Source organism: Aquarana catesbeiana, linkage group LG09 (genome assembly GCF_042186555.1).
Source record: "Aquarana catesbeiana isolate 2022-GZ linkage group LG09, ASM4218655v1, whole genome shotgun sequence".
Taxonomy (NCBI): domain Eukaryota; kingdom Metazoa; phylum Chordata; class Amphibia; order Anura; family Ranidae; genus Aquarana; species Aquarana catesbeiana.
This window is the reverse complement of record NC_133332.1, coordinates 258,495,210-258,521,557: the sequence shown is the minus strand read 5'-3', so window position 1 is coordinate 258,521,557 and position 26,348 is coordinate 258,495,210. Positions and strand designations below refer to the sequence as shown.

The window sequence follows — 26,348 nt, the reverse complement described above, 5'->3', positions numbered from 1 at the left end:
GTATATAAAATGCACTATTTTTCTATCCCTAGTGCTAAACCTTTCATCCAATTTTTAAATTGCTGCATTTGTACATTTTAAAAGCCGATATAAAGGAATAATAGTGTTAAAAAAAGCACTTGTGGGTTTAACCGCTTCAATACCAGGCACTTAGACACCTTCCTGCCCAGACCAATTTTCAGCTTTCAGCGCTGTCACACTTTGAATGACAATTGCACCGTCATGCTACACTGTACCCAAACTACATTTTTATTATTTTGTTCCCACAAATAGAGCTTTCTTTTGGTGGTATTTGATCCCCTCTGGGGGTTTTATTTTCTGCTAAACAGAAAAAAAAGACCAAAAATTTTGAAAAAAAAAGTTTTTTTTTGTTTCTGTTACAAAACTTTTTAAATAAGTAAGTTTTCTCCTTCACTGATGGGTACTGATGGGGCTGCACTGATGGGCACTGATAAGGTGGCACTGATAGGCACCAATGAGGTGGCACTGATGATGGCACTGATGGGGCACTGATAGGTGGCACTGATATGCAGCACTGATGGGTACACATAGGTGGCACGGATGGGCACTGATAGGTGGCACGGATGGGCATGGATGGGCACTGATTGGCAGGCATCCATTGTGGGCACTGATTGGCACCCATTGTGGGCACTGATTTGTTATCCCTGGTGGCCATGGGTGGCATACCTGGTGGTGGGCATCCCTGGTGGTCCTGGTGGCGTCCCTGGTGGTCCAGTGTGGGCATCCGCGGGGGGGCTGTGCTGATACTCAATCGTCTGACAGACGCGAGTGAGGAAAAGCAGATCAACGGCTCTTTCTGTTTACACTGTGATCAGCTGTGATTGGACACAGCTGATCACGTGGTAAAGAGTCTCTGCCAGAGACTCTTTACCTTGATTGGTGTTGCGGTGTGTCAGACTGACACACCGCAACAACGATCGCCGTGATGCACGTCCCCGGGGGTGCCCTATCCATGCGCCCAGCCCCTTTCAGGATGCCGGGTGCATGAATTATAGCGGCGGGGGTTTTTTTTTTCTTTTTTTGAAGCACCTGATTAGAGCCAGAGGCTCTAATAGGCTTCAAAATAGGGTGGGCTTGGGACGCAGAGCATTGTGTCTGGAGCCCACCCAGTTGTGTTGCAACAGAGAATGAATATTTGCTCTTGCAACACTGATCTTCATCCCGGCCAATTGGGAAGCGGGTCTGATACATGTCACTCGATTGGCCGAAAGGATGGGTGAACCTATTGGACTCCTAGGAGGAGGGATGGAGACGCACGGCGGAAGCGAGGAGGAGAAGAGCCACTGGCTGATGCCTGGATGCCTGATCCCTGCCGCTGGTTGGTGCCCCGATCCCCGTCGCTCCTCGGATGCCTGATCCCAGTCGCTGCTCCTTGGATGCCTGCCAATGCCCGCCGCCTAGATGGGGTAAGTGCCAGTGGACCGACCGACCGGCAGACAGCGGGGGGGAGGGGAGTAATGGGGGGTTTGGTTGTTTGCTGCCCCCCCAAACAAAAAACCACCAACCGCCACTGCTCCAGATCAACTTTCCTTGCAAACATTCTGAAAATTCTGGTTCAGTTATGTTGTGCAATAGTCATCCCTCCACAGGGGTCGCTGTGGCTGAATGTTCATGCTGTGGACTTGCAGAGCTTTTGCTGTAGATTCACCACTGCAACTTTGCTCTTGCTAGATTTGCTACAAATTGGAAAAGTGTCAATTAGAACTTGTGCTTCAAGTGCTCTGCTAGTGTACAACTTGCTAGTGAAAATGTGCAGCAAGTTAACAAGACTTACAAATTTGTGCCAAGTTATCCTTGCTATCTGGGGGGGGGTGGCCAGCGGGGCATGCAGCCACTCAGGGCTGTAAAAGTAATTAAGAGCAAGCTGCTTTCAGCCGGTAGTACTGTTGCTGGATACAACCCATTCAAGTGAATAAATAATTTTGAACAAAGTGCTACTTCTCACCAGAATTGTACTGGACTGCCCCACATCCCTAATAACAACAAATTGAAAAGAGAAAAATTCCTATGGGTGGGACTATAAACAGGGCAGATGGCAAATGAAGTATGGAGAGAATATAAAAAATATATCAATTTTAATAGAGAAAATCATAAAATAATGAGCACATACATGGAATGCAATTTACAAAATAATCTGGAAATGAGTGACAATGCAATACAGTGATATTGTACAGACAATAACCGCAAGGATCTGCTGAATAAAGGGTGAATCCAACAGAAAAAAATCTGACGCGTTTCAAAATTTGCCTGGGTTGCTATTTCTTCATAAGGGGTATATGCGATTTTGTCGCAGAACGTAAAAACATCATACAGGCTGTATGGCTCTTGAATTTACATCATATCCAGAACAATGTTAAAAGATGAACGTTGCAGCTATTAGCTCAGGAAACCCTCGACTCCGCAGGGCAGAACAGTGCACCATCACAGAAAACAGGCCTCCAGGCAGGGAATAGGTCCCACACAAAGGACGACCCGGTATGGCCCCCTGGCCGGAGGAAAGCCAAAGGAGCGGGCAAAAAGAGAGAGCTGACCCGGGCCGTGGACCTGCCAGGCTGTGCCCAAACAAAGGGATCTGTCCACCAGGGGGCTTGAAAAGACCCTGGAAGGGTCAACCACTGAAAAACTGGTGTATATAAGGGCACAGACTAACAGGGACAGCCTCGATTCACCCATGCAGCAACATTAAAGTGAATAGGGCCGCATTGCAACTACCCTACAGCCATCTGCAGTGCACACAGTTGCAACACTGTGATGCGCTGATTTTGACGGTTAAAACAGGTTCCTCCTCACTACCTGTCAAATACAGCGATAGACCTCTTTTCAGAGGATCAGCTATGTTAGCTGAACATGTGAATGACCCCTAAAGTGGAAGTAAACTTCCATCGATTGTTTGTACCTATAGGTAAGTCTATATTAAGGCTTATCTATAGGTAGTGTAAATATCTCCTAAACATACACCCTTTAGGAGACATTTACTGCATATGACATAATCGAAACATTCGCTCGGAAGGAACGGCCACCCGTGCTCAACAGACGTTGTCAATGGGGACCCCTGACGTCTGTTGATGACGAAACGCGTCTGGAGGAGGCACGTAGTGACACCACCACGCGATTTGCAGAGGAGGACGGGCTCCGTTTTGTTTATGCCGGCCGGCTTTTTATACACGTGATATTTCTACCTCATAACTGTAAGTGCAATACTACCTTTTATTAAAGTTATCTTGGATTTATTACACTATGGCCAGTTCTTTTCTCTTTTGGGGTACATACTGAGAGAATGGATACCGTAGCCGAATAAGTGAGGGATTGCTATCATCCAAATCATCATCCCTATTGTGATCATCTACAAGCTTAGAGGCCCTGGCTGGGTTGAAATCCATCCGCCTTTAAAGCTTGCCATCTGGTAAGCCTAATCTACAGCTACGGTGGTCGGGCACTTTACCTTGTTTGTGTGTGCACACTATGGTGATTGCAAGATTTTAAGTGCTTCCATTTGGATATTCATAATTTTTTTGGGCATACTTCAATTCTTTTTAGCGCAGCTTTTTTATTTTATTTTATCACCCCAGTATCGTTTTTTTAGAGCCATCGATTGGCTCTCTTGTAATAGCAATCGGAGCTGCTTACACCCCCCCCCATATCTCCTTCCGTGGCTCTCTCGAGCTCACCCATCCCATCGGGAGACCCGGGCAACCAGTGGGCACATCTGCTGGCTGGCCATTCAGCCAAGCAAACCCGGGAATGGCTGTTCGTAACAGGAGACCGAAAGTGGTGACATGACATCACTTCTGGTTTACTTGAAAACCATTGGCACCATTTTTATGAATCTAAAGCATTCAAAAACACAGATCTTGGTGTTTTAAATGCTTTTAAGGGCAGAGTAGGGATTTGGGGTCTTGTTAGACCCCAGATCTCTCCATAAAGAGTACCTGTCACATGTCTATTGCTGTCACAAGGATGTTTGTATAAAAGGATAAAAGTGATAAAGATAACATTAAAGCAACAGTGTAATTTATTTAATTTTTTTATAATTTTCAAAAAAAAAAAAAATAATTCTAGCACCAGACCTCCTGTGTAAATCTAAAGTGGTAACCCGTAAAGGCTTTTAAAGCGTCACCTATGGATAGTAACATTTGCATTGTTTGTCGCCGTTGCAATTTTAAAGCGGCTGGGGTGGGACAAATTTAAATGGCACAAAACCAAAATACACCACTGCTTGTGTCCCTGTACCCTGTAGCTTTTGCTGGTGGTTGACCTTAAAAGGTTATGGAAATTCAAATATTTTCTGTTATTTACTTTTGGCAGGCAGGAAATGACCTTAAAAACAAGCTCTTGCTGACCTCTGCAGCTGCAAGAACTGTGAAGCAAATCATTCTTACAATTCACAGCAGAAGCACTGAAATAATTCAAGTAATTCTCTCAGCAGCTCTGTTCCCCTCTCGACTGCCTTTCGGCCATCTAATCTCTCTTTTTTTTTTTTTTTTTTTTTTTAGCCATCTAATCTCTATTGTCAACATCCAATCCCTGTCCAAATCCCCTCCACCACATCTCCAGAATACGCCCCTTTTTAACCAATGACATCACAAAACTTCTAATTCACTCCCTGGTTATCTCTCACGTAACAGATATGAATTTAACCGAAGTTACAAATTATCTGAAATAACGAATGCCGCATCTTTGCAAATGGAACGGCACAAATTAAAAATAAATAATAATACGTTTTTAGTATTAAATTGTTACTTTCCATTCGTTTAGATACGGCATTCGTTATTTTGGATAATTCGTAACTTTGGATAAATTCATATTCATTACATTCACAAACAGCCAAATTTGAAAGGAAATTTCAATACATATAATTTAATAGTTAGTAATAGTTAAGTAATTATTATTTATTATTTCAGATTTTCGGATTTTGAATTTACGAATTTTCGAATATTCAAATATTCAGAAAAATTTGTTTAAACAGGTTTTTGTTCAATCGGATATTTCCGAATTAACTAATTTGTCCAAATTAAAAAACGAATTTGGAATGAAAGGAATTGCACATGTCTAACGTATTTTGTGGTTCAGCTTTACCTGAATACACCCCTACTGGGCCTACATGATCTTTGGGAAGCAGCACAAGCTGCATTGGCTGTACTGGTGCTTCTTTCACAGGGCGAGTGTACATACATTTCAATGACTTTCAAAATTTAGTTTAAGTAAAAGATGTTTTATTAACATTAGTGGAAGGATTAAACTTTTCAGGGCACCAGATAAAAACGATATATAAAGGCAAGGTAGGATTTCTGAAAGCATTGTTTACCAACCCACAGCTGAAGCCCTGTCCTGTAATTACATAGTAAAAAAGAAGAATTGCAGCTTATACAGATTAATAGGCTGCACAGCGGTTTCAACAGCTCTTAATACTGACAACTTGATACATGAGGCCCATTATACCATGAAGCAGAAGGGTAAAGAATTTAGGAAACCGTGCCTAGCGGAGCTTAGAAAGCATCCCTGATATATAAAGTACACCATCCAAAATGAACCCAGTGAAGCAATAAAGTTTATATAATATCATTATTTTCAGCTTTTGTACAGTAATGGGGCTCAATTGCAAAACGTATATCGGTTTTATAGAGATAGCAGAAATTTCAAAAAGACTGAACCAATATGAGAATCCATAAGAGTTTTTAACAGCTAAAGCCGCGTACACACGAGCGGAATGTCCGACAGAAAAAGTCTGACGGAATCTTTTCATCGTCTATTCCGATCGTGTGTATGCCTCATCTGACTTTTTTTTTTCAAAAATTCTGACGGACCTAGAAATGAAACATGTTCTAAATATTTCTGATGGAACCAATTCCTATCGGGAAAATCGCTCGTCTGTATGCGGTTCCGACGGACCAAAAACGATGCATGTTCTGAAGCAAGTACGAGACGGAAGCTACTGGCTATTGAACTTCCTTTTTTTTACCTGTGTAAGCAGTGTCCACAAAGGATTAGTTGAAGCAGTCCTGTAACAATCTTGGCAATTTAAACTAATATCATATAAAATGTATAAGCAGATGTGGCCTTTGGAGGATATGATGAATACATACAGTATCTCACAAAAGTGAGTACACCCCTCACATTTTTGTAAAAATTTTATTATATCTTTTCATGTGACAACACTGAAGAAATGACACTTTGCTACAATGTAAAGTAGTGAGTGTACAGCTTGTATAACAGTGTAAATTTGCCGTCCCCTCAAAATAACTCAACACACAGCCATTAATGTCTAAACCGCTGGCAACAAAAGTGAGTACACCCCTAAGTGAAAATGTCCACATTGGGCCCAAAGTTTCAATATTTTCCAGCACTGCCTTAACCCTCTTGGGCATGGAGTTCACCAGAGCTTCACAGGTTGCCACTGGAGTCCTCTTCCACTCCTCCATGATGACATCACAGAGCTGGTGGATGTTAGAGACCTTGCGCTCCTCCACCTTCTTCTGTTTGAGGAGGCCCCACAGATGCTCAATAGGGTTTAGGTCTGGAGCCAGTCCATCACCTTTACCCTCAGCTTCTTTAGCAAGGCAGTGGTAATTTTGGAGGTGTGTTTGGGGTCGTTATGTTGGAATACTGCCCTGCGGCCCAGTTTCCAGAAGAGGAGGGGATCATGCTCGGCTTCAGTATAACACAGTACATGTTGGCATTCAGTCTTCCCTCAATGAACTGTAGCTCCCCAGTGCTGGCAGCACTCATGTAGCCCCAGACCATGACACTCCCACCACAATGCTTGAATGTAGGCAAGACACACTTGTCTTTGTACTCCTCACCTGGTTACACACACTTGACACCATCTGAACCAAATAAGTTTATCTTGGTCTCGTCAGACCACAGGACCAGTAATCCATGTCCTTAGTCTGCTTGTCTTCTACAAACTGTTTGCGGGCTTTCTTGTGCATCATCTTTAGAAGAAGCTTCCTTCTGGGACAACAGCCACGCAGATCAATTTGATGCAGTGTGCGGCTTATGGTCTGAGCACAGACAGGCTGACCCCCCACCCCTTCAAGCTCTGCAGCAATGCTGGCAGCACTCATACGTCTATTTCCCAAAGACAACCTCTGGATATGACACTGAGCACGTGCACTCAACTTGGTCGACCTTGGCGAGGTCTGTTCTGAGTGGAACCTGTCCTGTTGAACTGCTGTATGTTCTTGGTCACCGTGCTGCATCTCCGTTTCAGGGTCTTGGCAATCTTCTTATAACCTAGGTCATCTTTGTGTAGATTGACAATACTTTTATCAGATCCTCCGAGAGTTCTTTGTCATAAGGTGCCATGTTGAACTTCCAGTGACCAGTATGAGAGAGTGATAGCGATAACACCCAACTCAACACACCCGCTCCCCATTCACACCTGAGACCCTGTAACACTAACGAGTCACATGATACCGGGGAGGGAAAATGGCTAATTGGGCCCAATTTGGACATTTTCGCTTAGGGGTGTACTCTTTTTTGTTGCCAGCAGTTTAGACATTAATGTCTGTTTGTTGAGTTATTTGGAGGGGACAGCAAATTTACACTGTAATACATCTGTTATATACAACTATATACAACTGTTATATATCTCCTCCATGTTCAGACCTGAAATCTCAGCATCTAGCAGTGCTAAGTCTTCCAGTGCCAATTTTTTTTTTTTTTGAGGCTCTGATATTTTATGTGATTGAATCCTGAGATGCAAAGGAAGCTGATGCTGGAAAACTAGCAATATTATTTCACAGTAAGCCATGTCCTATAAGAACAGCCACCTTTCACCATGATAACTAATTCATGTATGCACTTTTCTTGTGCATACATTTTGTGTAGCTCACCAAAACTTGTCCCTTTCGTGAAAGTGTTGTGTTTGCCACCCAGACCAATGGTTCCCAGTCCTACCTTGTCCTTGGAGCTCTTTATTATTTTGTTTATTTTGACAGCTTGAAAGGTGACCTCTGCCTCTTCTTTCCCATCACATGGTAAGTATAAATTTCTTAAGTTTTGGGACAAGTTTTTTTTTTAAAGTAGAGGGGGTACAACTTGTATCATGGTCACAGTGATGGCACTGCAGAAAAAATATGATTTAAGTGTTGTCTTCTGGTTTTATCACTGACTTAACGTTCCAGTGATCTCTTGGGAACATATCTACAAGTGGCATCTAACTGCCACACAACCTGAGCACTGTTGGATATGCTGCACCGGCAAAGCTACATATGGTGTAAGACCACTATATAACATATGTTAGGAAAATGGCATCTAGCATCTGATTGGTTGACATCCTAGGTCCTGACCTTTAGTCTCACCAACAGTGTCGCCTTCCAGGTCATCAATAAAAAAACTATTTTGTTGCTCAGTACTACTTACCCTGTAGATGAGTGAGGATCTCCAGCATACGAGCTACTTAACCACTGAGTCTCATCTACTGTAGTGCGAGCATGAGGAACTCGACCCACATCTTTCACAGTCATTATCAGATGTCGAGAGGAGCGAAGAATTCTAACAGCCTCATCATGGGGAATGGAGAGGAAGCTGATGCCATTTACATCCAGGATCTGATCTCCTACCTAGAATAAATGTCAGGAAGAGATGGAATGTTAAAGATCAATATCAGAATTGAATATATTAGTATTGATATCAAATTTGAGTATTGTGCTAATTTATATTAGACAAAAAAAATGTTTTACACATCTCCCAGGTTTGGGTGGGTGCTGATGGACTCAACCATGGAATGGTTCTTTGTGTGTTTAGGCAACTTTAGTGGTAAGATTTCATTGTCATACAGGTACTCCACTATCTTACCTTGTTTAAGTCATGAAAGGGGGTGTTAAACTCTCGCTGTAGAATTTTCCCTTGAATCATATATTTTATGTTATGGAGGATACCAGAGGTAGCACAGGCTGCAGTGGTGGCTTTGCCATTTTTTGGGAATTCTGTTTGCAAAATCTTCCTGTTGAAGTCCCTATGACAGACCGGTGATTAAAAATATATATATTTTTTGTTGGACTTGTTCCTCTCCAAATGCCGTGATCATCTATGATGATCTTTTAGGTCAGGATTTCTTTCTGCGTCTTCCCATCCCAACATTTTTTTGCTCTCCTGTCTATGGTTTTGTTATAGGTGTTCACCGGGGCTTTATGGTTAGTCCACCTTTCTTACTGTCTATAGTTTACCACCACATTACCACCACATGACATCTATTGAACAAGAACCAACTGTGGACTGATATTTAGGCCTGAGGGCAAACCCAATGATGGGCTAAGCCTAGTTTTCAGAATGCAAGTGTTTAAATGTAGCAATGGCCTACTGTACTGTCAGACAATACTCAGTTACTAGTACTGTAGCAGTCAAGTGATTATTGACAGGACAGTATACTGTTTGTACAGTCTGTGCTTTTGCATGGGGCTCAGAAAGACAAAGCTATGATGCATGTGGGCGTATCCAAGTAGTCACTTTGAAGAATTACACACCTTTTTCAGTACTAAGCTATAATTCTCCTCTATAGAGGACTAGACATTGGTAAAAATATTTATATTTGCAATGACTGTGACATGGGGATAGACTCCTAAATGTTGGTTAAAACCGCAGAAAGTAGGGCCTGTAGCCATCTATAGTGGCAGACATAACACACTGTAGGTACACACTACCGAAAGGAGGCAAACTTGGGTGACACCATGATAAGAACATATGCACATATATTGAACAACACGGATGAGTTTTAAAGCAAGACAGAAACTGCAAGACAATTGACCAGCATGGCACTCAGATGGGTGGGAAGGCCAGTGGCTCCCGTCCTTGATTCTGCTACTCTATACTTAGGTTTACAGGAGTTGAATGCAAATAAAAACCTTACTGTCCTTTGCTGTATTGCAATCAGTGACCATCTCCTCGATTGGCATTGTAGTGATAGGTGGTTTAATAGTCATCAGTGGAACATTTTCTTGAACTGCATTCACCTTGAAGCGAACAAGGTCTATGCGGATCTCACAATAATGATCTATTGATCACTATAAAGCATAATTTATCACTGCCAGCTGGACAAGTCCTGAATACATTTACTACTCTGAGGTCCTTCAGGTTGGATGCTTTCCTATCTCAGGATAAATAGGATAATATGTAGGATTAACAAGTGGCCTTTTAATTTGAAGTCAGTGAGTGGGGAGCAAAGGGCAGTTAGAAACAATACACTCTCAGCAATCATTCTTATTTTAAAGTGTTAAAAGCTAATTAGTTGCTTTGAGTTACCGCAAGGCATCACATTGCTTTAAGCAATGCTGTAAAAAATTCATAAAGGAGAAAAAAAAAGTGTTCATGACATTTGTAGTGTTACCTTTAAACCGACACTTTCAGCCTCTGAGCCCTGATCCACACCCGTGATGTAAATCCCCAGGGAGTACTCGGCACCTCCACGAATGAGTAAGCCAAGGGACCTTCCCTCGAGCAGTACCAAGTTCACCTAAAGGTGTAAACCATACAGGACATCTACTGATAAATGATTATTTCAAAACAAACAATTTTTAAAATATAAAGGGTAAGTCCATCCAAACTACCTTTTCCTTTAGGGTGGTCATTGGTAACCCTAATTTCCTAATTACAAATTCAATGTTCTACTAGTGGAGACCTTTCACCCCTGAAATGACCCTAACTTATCTTGCTTGGCTTTAAAGGTAGTAAATACAGCTATGTTGTTTTCAGACAACAGAGTTAAAACTGCCACTTTTTTATATGTGTTTTGTTCGACAGTTGTAATGATATTCTGTCTCAGATGAAGTACACATAAGGAACCCATGTGCCTTTGACATTGAACAGTCTAATTTAACCGTTCTCAACCTTTTACCCCAGAGGAACCCCTAAAATGATTTTCGAGTCTTGGTGAACCCTTACTATAACCAATTCACTGGGAGTCAATAAGGAAAATTGGTACATTGGTAATCAGTAGGAATAGTGCCCCTTTAGAGACAGCGAAACAGATAATTGGGTCATGCTGTTGGTTTGGCAAAGTAACATTAGCCCCGAAACTATGGAGGCATGATCAGATGGGAGGTCTAATAGCCACAGCTCAAGGAGCCCTGAGCAACCCTTCGGAGGAATAGTAGGGTTCATGAAACCCTGGTTGAAAGTGGTTGGTCTAATTCAACCCTTGGTGTAAACATTTCTAATAATATTGGTATAACTACTCTTCTAGATTCTTGGTGGTTTATCCACTGATGTGCTCTGCTCTATGCAGTCTGTAGTTTTCCGCCTCCGCCTATTATATATTTCAAAACCCTCTTTTATCATTTTCTTCTAGTGTACCATCTAATCCGATTCCCTTTTTATAGCACAACACTAACATCTTGAAGACTTGAGCCCTACCCTGGACCTACTGTTTCTCAGACTCATTAATGGTTTGATACAGAAGCTGGATCTCTGCATACAACAACATACATGGAAGACATCAAAGGTAAGACACAACAGTTATTTAAAAATAAGTGGTTCTCCTGAAAACATATCATTATGAAGGTAGGAGAAACACTGCCCTGCCTGAGTCATATGCTCTTTAAAATGCAGGAAGAATGTAAACATTAGAGGAGAGCTCGCATGCTGTGGAAATATAATTTCAGCATTTGCATTCTGCTTATGTTTAGGCATTTGCTTTTTAAAGGAAACCTGTACCAAGAGAACAGAGCAGATTGCCAGAAATGTTAGCTGCTGGACACTCTGGCTTCAATACTTGCAGACCTGTCAACAGTGGTTTATCAAATTAAAAGGTTAGTTCACCTTTACAAAAAATTGCCTATGCAGGTAAGAGGGGGGCTGTACATAAAAATGGTGGATAGGTGGAGGTCATTTATGTATCTCCCGAAGCCTAGACGAAAAACTCACAGAGATGGCATCCTCTTGTCCCATCTTATTGCTAGGACATTGCTAAGGCACTCTCAGTTGTTACAGCTCATCCCCACATTGACAGGAGCAGGCTCTCATACCCTTGCAAATGTGTGGTCCACTATCTCCTCTGTCACAGCATCATCGCTGAGCTCAAGACCTACTGTGATAGAGGCGAGAGATTGCATGCTAGGGGTTTCTAAGCAAAGTCCTATCAACAAGGCATATCGGGAGGATTCCATCTCGGGTACATAAATGGCCTACATCTATAGAGAAGGCATTATTTAACTTTGGCCAGAGCTGCACATTGTGTTTTTATCTACAGGCACCACTTAACTGCATAGGCAGCTTTTTGGTAAAGGTGAACTGACCCTTTAGGTCTCGGTAAAATCAAGCCTGATCTGCAGACTTGTTCCAGGTTTGTCATTTGAGGCCATTGAAGACACTTGAACAGTATACTGGCTGGGCAACTGCCATTTTCAATTAAATGATTAGGCACTCCATCCTTTTATATTTCTCCAAGTACAAATTTCTTTCAACTATGAAGACTCTCAGGAGAAGAGAAATTAAAAAAAAAAAAGTGCTCTCCCTGCTTGGCATAAAGTTAAAATGTAATTCATTACGGTCACGGGCAGTGACTTGGGGGAGACCTGTGTCTGAGTTTCCCAAGAATTTTAAGAAGCTGATTGGTGAACATACCCCATAAAGTGCAACCATCGACCGTATATGTAGAAATTGGTCCTGAACACTAAGTGGCCACAAAGGAATTGGCTACTGAATTTTCAATTCAGGTTTTAAGAGCACGCAAGAAACTCTCAAAATTCAATTGAAATCATAAATCCAGGCACACATCTTTTTTTGTAGTTTGATGTGGGAAAAAAACAAGCTACCTCTGCTCAGGTGTATACCATTTCAGGATTGCTGCACTAAATTTTAAAAGTTTGCTTTAAATGTTGCCATACATTCCTGCTGATTTGGGTGAAATTAAAGTCATAGTTGCTCCTGTCGGCACCATCCGGCTTGACAATTCTATTGTTCAGAAGCAAGGTGCAAAATTGTTGGCCGAACTGTAACCAATCCGGTACAGTCACTGTTCGGTTAGTCTAACAACCGCGTGTCAGAATATAATAACTGACAGGGAAGATTCGTTCTGTTTAGCATAGATGGAGGAATCTGTTAAATCTTTCTCATTCAGTCCATGGGCTAAGGGGAGGCAGGGCACAATAAACAGCTTTAGGGTTTCCATCAGTCACAGTGGGCTGGAAGTGCAGCAGGAGCTGTAGCAGGGGCGTAACTACAGAGGCCGCAGGGGTCGCAATTGAAACCCGGCCCCATGCTCCAGGGGGCCCATGCGACTCCCATGCACACCTGGATAGAATCAGAATCAGAAAAGGGGGGCGGCATATAGAGGAACCAAATAAGAGGGGTGGTATATAGAGGAACAAATGTCCTCCATCTTCCTCCTGCAGCTGCTGAAAGTCTGCTTCTCCTTCTCTCCAGGCATTCAGCAGCTGCAGGAGGAAGATGGAGGGCATTGGTTCATCAATATGCAGACCCTGCCCCACCTCCTATCCTGCTGCCCTTGGGCCCATGTGTGCTTCCCTGGTTTCCCCCCTCCCCCAGCAGTGCTGCCAGCTTCCCCCTCCCTTCTTCAAGCTTTGCAGGGAATGCATTCAAGATTGACAGCGGCAGGGGGGGGGCAGTAAACATGTCATTTACTGGCTTCGTCCTTTTCTGGATGGACACAGTGAATGATCAGGATCGATCACTCCTGTGTCCTTTCATAACCAAAGCATAGTAAACTGTATTTTCTATGCTTCCGTTTTTGAATGAATGGAAAGCTTTGTACAGAGCTATTCCTGTCCATTCATTCTGTGCAGCTGGGGCTGCAGAGATGGAAATTGAGGACTGTGTCCTCAATCTCCTTTTTCTTTCTCAAAGGTGTAACATCAGTGGTTTGTATAGACCCCTGATATTTCACCAATGCCCCCAATGGGGCTCGTAAAATGAAAAAAGAAAGAAAATAATAATAAATAACCAAAATAAACTACTGACACCAGTGGTGGAATGCACTTGCGACTGGGCCCTGGCATTGGGAGGGTCCCCAAGATGGCAGGAAGGGGGCTTACTGCAGAACATGTTGCTGTGCCGTAATAAAGGTCTATGCGATGGGAGTAAAGGGCCCCAGGATCAGTAAGAAGGGCCCCAGCCGGGCTCAGGTGGGCCTTTCATGGTTTCTTGTACCAGGGCCCTGAAGGTTTTTTAATTACGCCTCTGAGCTGTAGTATCCATATGAATGAAAATTATAAATTTTAAATTACAGTGCGGCAATCCTGACGTGGTATACATCTGCACAGAGGTAATATTATTTACACACCAGAAATAGGAAAAGCTTGTGTGCCTGGAGTTCTGCTTTGACCTTCATGAAAATGAATTTGAATGCAAATTATAGGAGAAAATAGAAATATGTGGTTCAAATAAGATAAGGTGAAATAAAACATTTCTTATTTGCACACACAGATAATAAAGTTTGGTACAGATTAAACAAACTGCAGGGTCTGTGTCTGCCTGTTGTCAATCTTCTAGATAGCAGATATAGCTATGCTCTAGCAAAGCCCCACATTTGTCATCAGTCTTCTGCAAAGTAACCATTGCTGTCAAAGGAAAATATGTTCAAAGATGAAGACAGAAGAACGAAGGAAAAGATGAAGGGTGTTATACAATGAAAGGATTTAAATGCAACCAACGACTTTATTTTGTATGGATCCAGTAAAATGTTTTGGGTAGTGAAAGACCAGTAGAAGTAGAAGACCAAATATGATGAGTGCAGATTGTACAGTGTTACCCCCACACCTTCTTCTCATCCCCCTCCTGTAGCAGCTGTAGGTGGCTCCTCTTTTCCTTATCTGGGACACCTGCAGAAGGGCTGTGAAGGTACGGTGGTCCTTCTGGAGGGGAGACGCTATGTCCCTGTGGGTCAATCCAGGTGTAAATTTGACTTGAGACATGTCCAGCGGGAACCCGGCCTGAGGAGAGTACAGACAGTACCAACTTCTGAGAGCCCCGCAGAGCCTGGAAAACAAATTTATGGTGACAAATGTTTAGTCTACAAACTAAATAGTATGCTAATACAAGAACGGGGAATAAAATAAGGAACTGAAGGTTTTTTTTTTTTTTTTGATCTCAGAGTGGTGTTATTGACAATGAGTTATCCATTTAGATGTTAAGGGAGTCACTGTCTGACTGGTCATTCTATTTCTCTCAGTTTAAAATAAGGAAAGGAAAGGTGAAAATTAAGGACTGGACTCAAATCTATAATCGGCCAAAAAGAAATATTTAATTGAACCTGATGGCTTAAGATTGGCAGCTGTCCACAAAGCTGTGGACCTCCCTAACACAAAAGGGGTCACCCAACCTGAAAATTACACATATACAGTAAATGAACCAAAAAAGAGTGCCAAAACAATTGTCTCAAGAGTCCAAAAGGTCCTTTAGGCCTACAGTAGTAGCACTAAAAGCAGGCATTGGAGGGAAGTTTTTAAAGCCCCTCAAACGCCTATGCAAATGATACTATGGACAGTGCTGTTCACATTATGAAAACATGAAGCATTAGCGTCGCATCGCTTCAAAATGTAAGCCTCGTGTCGTGTTTGAAAGGAGTTGGAGCACTTCAACTCCTTCCATTTAAGTCCATGGTAACGCTCGGCAACCACGGTGGCATGCGGTTGCGGTGCAGTAGTACATTACAGATTATAGGCGTTTGTGGTATGGTTTAACATGTCAAAAATGCATGTCAACCGTGCCGCAAACGCGCATAAGGTGTTTGGGGGAGCATTTTTAAAACTCATTAAATGCTTATCAAAAGCACCTATTAACGCACATTAACGCTATAGGCACATTTGATAAGCGTCAGTATTTTGAACAAGCCCTTATTTTTGTGAAAAATAACAATAAAACAAAGATCGTCAATGTGTTTTGGTGAGCTCTTTATCAGGGCTACAATACAAATAGAGAAAATATAAAATTAAATAAATATGATATTTTTCTATACCAGTTTTGGATTTGGGAATATTTATATATCCTTCATTTGTATTGCAGCCCCGATGAAAGGGGAGCGTGTGGAGCACCAAAACGCATTGGTTACCTTTTGCTTTCCTATTGGTGACAAAAATAAAGGCCATTTTGGACTCTCGAGACTATTGTATAGGCACTCTTTTTTTTTCACTTAAAAAGTAAAATAGTAATCTGGCTATGAACATTTAATGATTTACATACTGTACTGTTGACAAGCAGTAAATAAGCTTTCAGAGCAACTCATCAATGACCTCTGTAGTTGCAGGAACTGAGGAGCAATTCATCCTTAAAATGTATTAAAGATGCAGTTCTACTTTATCCAAAACTAAAACAAAGTGTTTGGGCTATACATATTTATACCTGGTAAATAAATCTCACGCTTTAACAAATGAGTATAGTTTCAAAAGGTACTTTCAATCTTTTTAAAATTTGTAGCTTTCTTTAAAAAAATACCTGATGATCCTGCCATACATCCTGCCATTGTGCTTCTGCATTGCCTTTCTGCCACAATTTCTCCTGATGGAGGCTTCAAGGCTGACACACATTGAGCAGGCATGATCTAGCTGTCAGAAAGCTGGACCAGAGCAGTAATGTGCAGCAGATATTGGCAGTGGCCGCCCCTCCAAAGCTACTCATCATAAAAAAAATAAAATAAATACTGGCCCTTTAAGTGTGTGCGGGATGCCAGACACACCGGTGTATGGGAAGCATGACGTGTTGCAATCACCGAAAAAAAAAATTAAAAATAATAATGGCCCTTTAAGTGTGTGCATGGCGCCGGACACACAGCTGCTATGGGAAGCATGACGTGTTTGCAATCACGTGATTGAAAACAAGAAGCTCTATTGGCTCCCTTTTGGAAAGTCCTCGGGGCGCTGAGTTCTGCGCCATGAACACTCCCTCTATTATTGTTCCCTGCTGTGGTGTGTGAGTGGCAGGTCCTGTGCCTTCACTTCTGGTTTCTCGGATTCATCCCCGCAGGTTCAAAGGTGCATGACAGGCGACTTGTGTGAGAGCTGTGAGTACGAGGGGAGGGGGAGAGGGGAGACATCTAATGTAAAGGGGGGCTCTGATCTGATGTGACATCTAATGTAAAGGGGGGCTCTGATCTGATGTGACATCTAATGTAAAGGGGGGCTCTGATCTGATGTGACATCTAATGTAAAGGACAGCTCTGGTCTGATGTGACATCTAATGTAAAGGGGGGCTCTGATCTGATGTGACATCTAATGTAAAGGACAGCTCTGGTCTGATGTGACATCTAATGTAAAGGACAGCTCTGGTCTGATGTGACATATAATGTAAAGGACGGCTCTGATCTGATGTGACATCTAATGTAAAGGACAGCTCTGATCTGATGTGACATCTAATGTAAAGGACAGCTCTGATCTGATGTGACATCTAATGTAAAGGACAGCTCTGGTCTGATGTGACATCTAATGTAAAGGACAGCTCTGGTCTGATGTGACATATAATGTAAAGGACGGCTCTGATCTGATGTGACATCTAATGTAAAGGACAGCTCTGATCTGATGTGACATCCAATGTAAAGGGGGGCTCTGATCGGATGTGACATCCAATGTAAAGGGGGGCTCTGATCTGATGGTGACATCTAATGTAAAGGGGGGATCTGATGGTGACATCTAATGTAACGGAGGACTCTGATGCGGACATCTAATGTAAAGGAGGACTCTGATCTGATGGGGACATCTAATGTAAAGGAGGACTCTGATCTGATGGGGACATCTAATGTAAAGGAGGACTCTGATCTGATGGGGATGTCTAATGTAAAGGAGCACTCTGATGGGGACATCTGATGTAAAGAGGGACTCTGATGATGACCTTTAATGTAAAGGAGGACTCTGATCTGATGGTGACATTTAATGTAAGGGGGGGCTCTGATGGTGACATTTAATGTAAAGAAGGACTCTGATCTGATGGGGACATCTAATGTAAAGGGGGACTCTGATGGTGACATCTAATGCAAAGGGGGACACTGATGGTGACATCTAATGTAAAGGGGGACTCTGGTAGTGACATCTAATGTAAAGAAGGACTCTAATGGGGACATCTAATGTAAAGAAGGACTCTAATGGGGACATCTAATGTAAAGGGGGACTCTGATGTAGACATCTGATGTAAAGGGGGACTTTGGTGACATCTAATGTAAAGGGGAACACTGATGGGGACATCTGATGTAAAGGAGGACTCTGGTGATGAAATCTAATGTAAAGGAGTACTCTGATTGGGACATCTAATGTAAAGGAGTACTCTGATTGGGACATCTAATGTAAAGGAGAACTCTGATGGGGACATCTGATGTAAAGGAGAACTCTGATGATGAAATCTAATGTAAAGGAGTACTCTGATTGGGACATCTGATGTAAAGGTGGACTCTGATAGGGACATCTGATGCAAAGGGGGACACTGATGGGGACATCTGATGTAAAGAGAGACTTTGATGACACCTGATTTATAGGGGGATGCTGATGGGGACACCTGTTGTAAAGGTGGACTCTGATTGGGACACCTGATGGAAAGGGGGGCACCTGCTGTAAAAGAGGACTCTGATGGGGACATCTGATGTAAAGGGGGACTCTTATGGGGACATCTGATGTAAAGAAGGACTCTGATGGGATCATCTGGTGTAAAGGGGGACTCTTATGGGGACATCTAATGTAAAGGGAAACACTGATGGGGACATCTGATGTGAAAGAGGACTCTGATGGTGTGGAGGATGTGGAAACCTTGCAAAAAGATCTGAACAAATTAATGGGGTGGGAAACTACATGGCAAATGAGGTTCAATGTAGAAAAATGTAAAAATATGCATTTGGGTGGCAAAAATATGAATGCAATCTATACACTGGGGGGAGAACCTCTGGGGGAATCTAGGATGGGGGTCCTAGTAGATGACAGGCTCAGCAATGACATGCAATGCCAGGCTGCTGCTAACAAAGCAAACAGAATATTGGCATGCATTAAAAAGAGGATTAATTCCAGAGTTACAGTAAAGGCATAATTCTCCCACTCTACAAGACTCTGGTCCGGCCGCACCTAGAGTATGCGGTCCAGTTCTGGGCACCAGTCCTCAGGAAGGATGTACTGGAAATGGAGCGAGTACAAAGAAGGGCAACAAAGCTAATAAATGGTCTGGAGGATATTAGTTATGTGGAAAGGTTGCGAGCACTGAACTTATTCTCTCTGGAGAAGAGACGCTTGAGACGGGATATGATTTGAATATACAAATACCATACTGGTGACCCCACAATAGGGATAAAACTTTTTTGCAGAAGGGAGTTTAACAAGACTCATGGCCGCTCATTAAAATTAGAAGAAAAGAGGTTTAACCTTAAATTACGTAGAGGGTTCTTTACTGTAAGAGCGGCAAGGATGTGGAATTCTCTTCCACAGGTGGTGGTCTCAGCGGGGAGCATTGATAGTTTCAAGAAACTATTAGATAAGCACCTGAATGACCGCAACATACAGGGATATACAATGTAATACTGACATATAATCACACACATAGGTTGGACTTGATGAACTTAGTAACATCTGATGTAAAGGAGTACTCTGATGGGGACATCTGATGTAAAGGAGGACTCTGATGGGGACATCTGATGTAAAGGAGTACTCTGATGGGGACATCTGATGTAAAGGAGTACTCTGATGGGGACATCTAATGTAAAGGAGGATTCTGATGATGACATCTAATGTAAGGGAGGACTCTGATGGGGACATCTGATGTGGAGGACTCTGATGGTGAAATCAAATGTAAACGAGTACTCTCTTTGGGACATCTAATGTAAAGGGGGACTCTGATGGGGACAACTGATGATGTAAAGGGGGACTTTGATGGGGACATCTGATGTAAAGGAGGACTCTGATGGGGATATCTGATATAAAGGGGGACTCTGGGGACATCTGATGTAAAGAGGGACTCTGAGGACACTGATTTATAGGGGGATGCTGATGGGGGCACCTGTTGTAAAGGTGGACACTGATTGGGACACCTGATGTAAAGGGGGGCACCTGCTGTAAAGGGGGACTTTGATGGGGACATCAGATGTAAAGGGGGACTCTGATGGCTCCACATATATATTTTTTACTTATTTTTCATATTTTTTATAATTTTTATAATTTTTGTATATTTTTTATTTATATTTTTTCCTGGATAAATATCTTTCTAATGCCACTCACTTTGGATAATAGGTTTACTAATACGTATGTCTCGTTATGTAAACTAGATATATGATATAGATGTATATGGCCTATTAAGATATATTTTTACGCTATGAGTAAGTATGGAAGGGACAGGCTTCACGTGCTGTCCACTCTGTATATACGATTTTGTACACATGTTTCCATACATATTTTTATACATTCATCTTACATACACATTCTTCAACAAGACTTTCTGCATTGCTTAATCCCCAGTTAAGTGTCTTGTTGTTAACTTTGAGCCATCCCCTCTGTGCGTTCCACTTGTTCCCCGTTCACAACGAGGCTTGAAGGACAACGTCGTGACGTCACGACGTTGATTCCTTTGCCTATACGCCGCCAACTATACAAGGATGCGGTTTATACTTGCGCCTTGAAAACGAGTCTTGGAGCACATGAAGTTGTATATCCATTCATTCCATTTCACTTATTCGATAGTGAGGCTTGCAGCGCACGCGGCCAGCGCCATCTTTTGTATACCCGGAAGTCGCTCTCATTGAACGGTGTAGCGGATTGGAACCACAGCTTAACATGGGGGTCCCTTATTATATAAATAGGCAGTGTACAGGGTGGTGTGGTACCCCAGATGATGTCCCTTAGGACAAAACGCGTCGGGACGGACTGCTGACACCACTGACACTGCCATACCTTCTATATTTTAAAGCTCTGTTTTTTCTCCAGAAATGTGAGTGTTTTTATCTTCAATAAATGAGCTTTAAGCCTTTTATGCAGTATTGCGCTATGTACTTTCACGTTTTTTCCATATATACTCTGGATGCCTGAGTGGATTTGTCCCCTTTGCCATATATATCCTTGCAAGCACCTGGGTCACCTGGATTTGCGTTTATGTTATACAGACACTATTGTGGATCCCCATGTTTACAAGCTTGATTGACTCAGTGGGTGTACACCCATCTTTCCGGTAAGCCCCCATTTTGAGCGGTGGTGGATCTTCTATCAACACTTTTTAAAATTCTCTTCACTTTCTGGTGTTACACACCTCTTAGGACTTTACTCTTCATGGACTAACTTATTTATAACACTAATTACAAGTGTGTCACAAAACATCTCTTGTATCACGGAGACAATTTTTATGATTTAGAAAGTTTATCATATCATTTTATATACCTCTGGACTTTATGCACTGATCTACATCATTTATTGTAAGATATGAATAATGGTACTTATCATGTTTTTATTTGTTAGCGCTGCACTTTTCTTTAAGTTTGCCCACAGGATTAGATCACTTGTATGTGCTAGCTGCTTACACACACTTGTTCTTGACAGCGCGATATTTCCACATATTTTTATGTGGATGTGATTGGCCTACTATGACAGGCACAGTGAGGCAGCATATGATGGGCACAGTGAGGCTGCATATGATGGGCACAGTTTTAGCAGTAACTAGCTGTAATGATACATAATCTCCTAATAAATGACTATTTATGATACATTGTGTTTTAACAAGTAAAGTGTCATACACGTAGTTGTTAAAGACTAGGGATGAGCCGAACAACCCCCAGTTCGGTTCGCAGCAAAACATGCAAAAAATATGTTCGAACACGCGAACACCGTTAACGTCTATGGGACACAAACATGAATGATCAAAAGTGCTAATGTTAAAGGCTTATATGCAAGTTATTGTCATAAAAAGTGTTTGAGGACCCAGGTCCTGCCCCAGGGGACATGTATCAATGCAAATAAAATTTTTAAAATTGGACGTTTTTTTCAGGAGCAGTGATTTTAATAATGCTTAAAGTGAAACAATAAAAGTGAAATATTCCTTTAAATTTCGTACCTGGGGGGTGACTATAGTATGCCTGTAAAGTGGTGCATGTTTCCCGTGTTTACAACAGTCCCTGCACAAAATGACATTTCTAAAGGAAAAAAGTAATTTAAAAGTACTCGCGGCTATAATGAATTGTCGGTCCCGGCAATATACATAAAAGTCATTGAAAAAAACGGCATGGGATTCCCCCACAGTTAATTACCAGGCCCTTTGGGTCTGGTATGAATATTAAGGGGAACCCCGAACCAAAATGTAAAAAAAATATTGCGTGGGGGTCCCCCCAAATTCTATACCAGGCCCTTCAGGTCTGGTATGGTTATTAAGGGGAACCCCACGCCAAAATTTTAAAAAATGGCGTGGGGGTCCCCCTCAAAATCCATACCAGACGAAGGGTCTGGTATGGATTTTAAGGGGAACCCCGCGCCAAATTTTTTTAAAAAATGGCATGGGGGTCCCCCCAAAAATCCATACCAGAACCTTATCCGATGGTGACAAGAGCCTCATCCCCACAACCCTTGCCCGGTGGTTCCCAAGCCGTGTCATGTCATTTTTACCATTCTCACTTTTTTTTGTGAAATGGTAGGGGTGCATTTGTACCCGTTACCATTTTATACGGGGGGTGGAATCTGGGGGTCCCCTTGTTGAAGGGAGCTTCCAGATTTCGATAAGCCCTCTGCCTGCAGACCCCCACAACCACCGGGCAAGGGTTGTGGGGATGAGGCCCTTGTCCCCATCGACATGGGGACAAGCTGCTTTGGGGGACTACCCCACAGCACCCTCCCCATGTTGAGGGCATGTGGCCTGGTACGGTTCAGGAGGGGGCATGCTCTCTCGTCCCCCCCTCTTTTTTTCTGTGGCCTGCCAGGTTGCGTGCTCGGATAGGGGTCTAGTATGGATTTTTGAGGGGACCCCATGCCATTTTTTTTTTAATTTTGGCACGGGGTTCCCCTTAAAGCCATACCAGACCTGAAGGGTCTGGTATGGATTTTGGGGGGGGACCCCCATGCCATTTTTAAAAAAAAATTGGCGCAGGGTTCCCCTTAATATCCATACCAGACCTGAAGGGCCTGGTATGGAATTTGGGGGAACCCCCACGCAGTTTTTTTTTTTTTTTTAATTTTGGTTCGGGGTTCCCCTTAATATTCATACCAGACCCAAAGGGCCTGGTAATGGGCTGTGGGGGAATCCCATGCCGTTTTTTTCCAATGACTTTTATGTGTATTGCCGGGACCGACAATTCATTATAGCCGCAAGTACTTTTAAATGACTTTTTTCCTTTTAGAAATGTCATTTTGTGCAGGGACTGCTGTAAACACGGGAAGCATGCACCACTTTACAGGCATACTATAGACACCCCCCAGGTACGAAATTTAAAGGAATATTTCACTTTTATTGTTTCACTTTAAGCATTATTAAAATCACTGCTCCTGGAAAAATGGCTGTTTTTAAAACTTTTTTTTGCATTGATACATGTCCCCTGGGGCAGGACCCAGGTCCCCAAACACTTTTTATGACAATACCATGCATATAAGCCTTTACAATTAGCACTTTTGATTTCTCCCACAGACTTTTAAAGGGTGTTCCGCAGCTTTCGAATTTGCCACGAACACCTCAAATTGTTCGCTATTCGGTGAACACCCGATGTTCGAATCGAACTTACGTTCGACTCGAACATCGGGCTAATCCCTAATGAAGACCAACAAAATGTTGAAATTTAAACTTTACTGAGAACACGGTATGGTAAATTATAATGTTCCATGCCCCAACTGTAAATTTTTTTTTATACTAACACAATACGAGTATGAAAATAAAAAATGTGCATTGAAATGCTGGAAGGGGCTGGGTGTCAATGCGGAAAAATTGGGTCTTCTGGAGGGGTTAGGGCACTCTGCAGCAGATTGTTGTCCCTATGGACTCATTTACACTTGCTTCAACTTTAACAAACATTAAAGTGCCTAGTGCTTCAACATGCTTTTTTGATGCTTCTGTGATGCTGCGATGATGCTTCTTTTTTGAAGCTTTAAATGAAGCTTGGCAAATTCCCTTTGTGTGTGTTGATTTTCAATTTTTTTAAAGGGGCTCAGCAGATCCCCAGCTCTTTATCACCCCTGTTTCGCAGATCCCCAATGCATTGGTACCCCTGTTCAGCAGATCCTCAGCTCATTACTACCCCTGTTCAGCAGATCCCCAACTCATTGATACCTTTGTTCAGCAGATCCCCAGCTTATTAGTACCCTCACTCAGCAGATCCCCAGCTCTGCTAATCCCCTGTTCAGAAGTACCCTCAGCTCTGCTGATCCCCCCACTCAGTAATAACTCCCAGCTCTACTGATGCCCCACTCAGTAGTAACCCCCAGCTCTGCTGATCTTCCACTCAGTAGTAACCCCCAGCTCTGCTGATCCTCTAGTTTGTTGATCCACCTCTTTCTCTGGTCCCTGCTCACCTGGCTATATTTCTTCCATGCTGTGCACCACGTGTGACATTTCTAGATCCTGCCCCGGTCCCCCAGATCTGCTGATCTTTTGCCACTCAGTGCTCTCTCTCTCAGGCCCCCACTCACCTTCTGCTATAGCGTTCCCACGTTACACAGCACATGTGCTGTCTGCTAGTTGCTCCGCTCCAGTCCAGACCCTGTTCAATTTCCTGCTGCTCCATGCTGCACAGCAGATCTGACATCTGCACCAGACACTTCCAGATTATATACGCATGAACCAGAAGTGACTGCTGATGACGTCTTTCCAGTTCACTTGTTGGTTTACCAGTGCATCCTGGGATCTCTCATACCTGCAATACCTACAAACAAAATGAAGCTAAAGCTGAATAAAAAGCCTTTGACAAAGATGCAGGTGCTGTAAGTGAGCATTGTCATAGACTTCTATGGAGGATTTGAAGACGCTTTGAAGCACCAAGAAAACGACATGGAGTATAATTGTTGAAGCTAGGCAAACACAACAGTGTGAACAGGACTGTAAGGTAACCATTTTATTTAGTGACAGGTGCTTTGATTGGCAGAGCACTTTAAAAAAAGCTTTACCAGTGCCACATTTTGAAGCAAGTGTAAATGAGCTCTATAAAGGATGTGGCTTCTGGAGGGAACAGGGGGCAAATGTGGGGAGGGGGTCTCTGAGCTGTCTGGGGGTCTCTCCAGGAGGCTGGGGGCTTTACTGGGGCCCTGTGGGAGACCAAAGTGCACTGCATGGGGCTAAGGTGCACTGTGGGACACTGTTAAAGGTTGGGGGCACTATGGGGGACTAAAGGCTCTGCAGCAAGCTAGGGGGCACTACAGGGGGCTAGGGGGGGCACTATGGGAGATTGAGCAGCACTGTAAGGGCTGAGGCTCTCAGGGGGCCTTGGGACACTTTGGGCGGTTAAGGGGCACTGCTGCATACTATGGGAGGCTGGTTAGCACCATGGAAATTGGGAAGTATTGTGGCAGGTATGGGATTTGCAGCCTGCTTGAGGCCCAGGAGAAGGGAGGCCACATTGATGTATTTTTTTTTACTAGAAATAATATTTCTTGGTAAAATTAATAGGGTTAGTCCCTACACCACCTCCCTTACCACTACTTAGAAGATGTATTGGCAGAACAAAATTAATAGGACTCTAGTTTTTTTTTTTTTTTTTTTTAGTCCTACTCGTCATTCGCTTTTCAACAAACTAAGGAGCAAGCAAATGTAAAATATAAGGCTGAGAACATACGTATTTTTATAAATGTAGTTGTACTTTCAGCATATAAGAGGCCAGTAAGACCTGGTTTCCATCTTTGCAGGTGCACACGCATTAATGTGCGTTTCACACCCTTCACCAGAACCCACAGTACTTTTTCACCTTGCAAACTGGTGCACTAAAATGCATGTGCAATGGAGTGCCATTCAGAATAAGTGACATGGCAGAACAACTGCAATAAGGCGTTTTTTATGCATCGTGGGAACATGCATGATTTTGTGTGCATTCCCCCCCTGCACACACACACACGTGAACTGAGCTTAAGATGTTTTTGGGTTTGGGCCCATTGTTAGCATTTTTGAAAAACTTAAGCTGGTCATATGCTGAGTGAATTTAAGAAACTAGACAAAATTCACTTCATGAGAGACATTGTTAGCCCCCTCCCGCCAAACATCCATCCTTTGAAAAGTCTAATGCCCCGTACACACGGTCGGATTTTCCGATGGAAAATGTCCGATCGGAGCGTGTTGTCGGAATTTCCGACCGTGTGTGGGCTCCATCGGACATTTTCCATCGGATTTTCCGACACACAAAGTTGGAGAGCAGGAGATAAAATTTTCCGACAACAAAATCCGTTGTCGGAAATTCCGATCGTGTGTACACAAATCCGACAGACAAAGTGCCACGCATGCTCAGAATAAATAAACAGATGAAA

General features: G+C 42.8%; 1 protein-coding gene across 3 annotated transcripts in view; it reads right to left on the bottom strand.

Annotated features, from left to right (window-relative positions):
* The window catches only part of WHRN (whirlin), a 295,443-nt gene that overhangs the window by 107,303 nt on the left and 161,792 nt on the right, over window positions 1-26,348 (bottom strand). For 2 of the 3 annotated variants that reach the window (XM_073600268.1, XM_073600267.1), the window contains exons 3-5: window positions 14,737-14,955; window positions 10,349-10,474; window positions 8,386-8,585 (exon numbers count right to left, since the gene is read on the bottom strand). In XM_073600268.1, the coding sequence (XP_073456369.1) occupies window positions 8,386-8,585; window positions 10,349-10,474; window positions 14,737-14,955 (545 nt within the window). The remainder of the gene's footprint in view (window positions 1-8,385; window positions 8,586-10,348; window positions 10,475-14,736; window positions 14,956-26,348) is intronic. The other variant, XM_073600269.1, reaches the window with a different exon arrangement.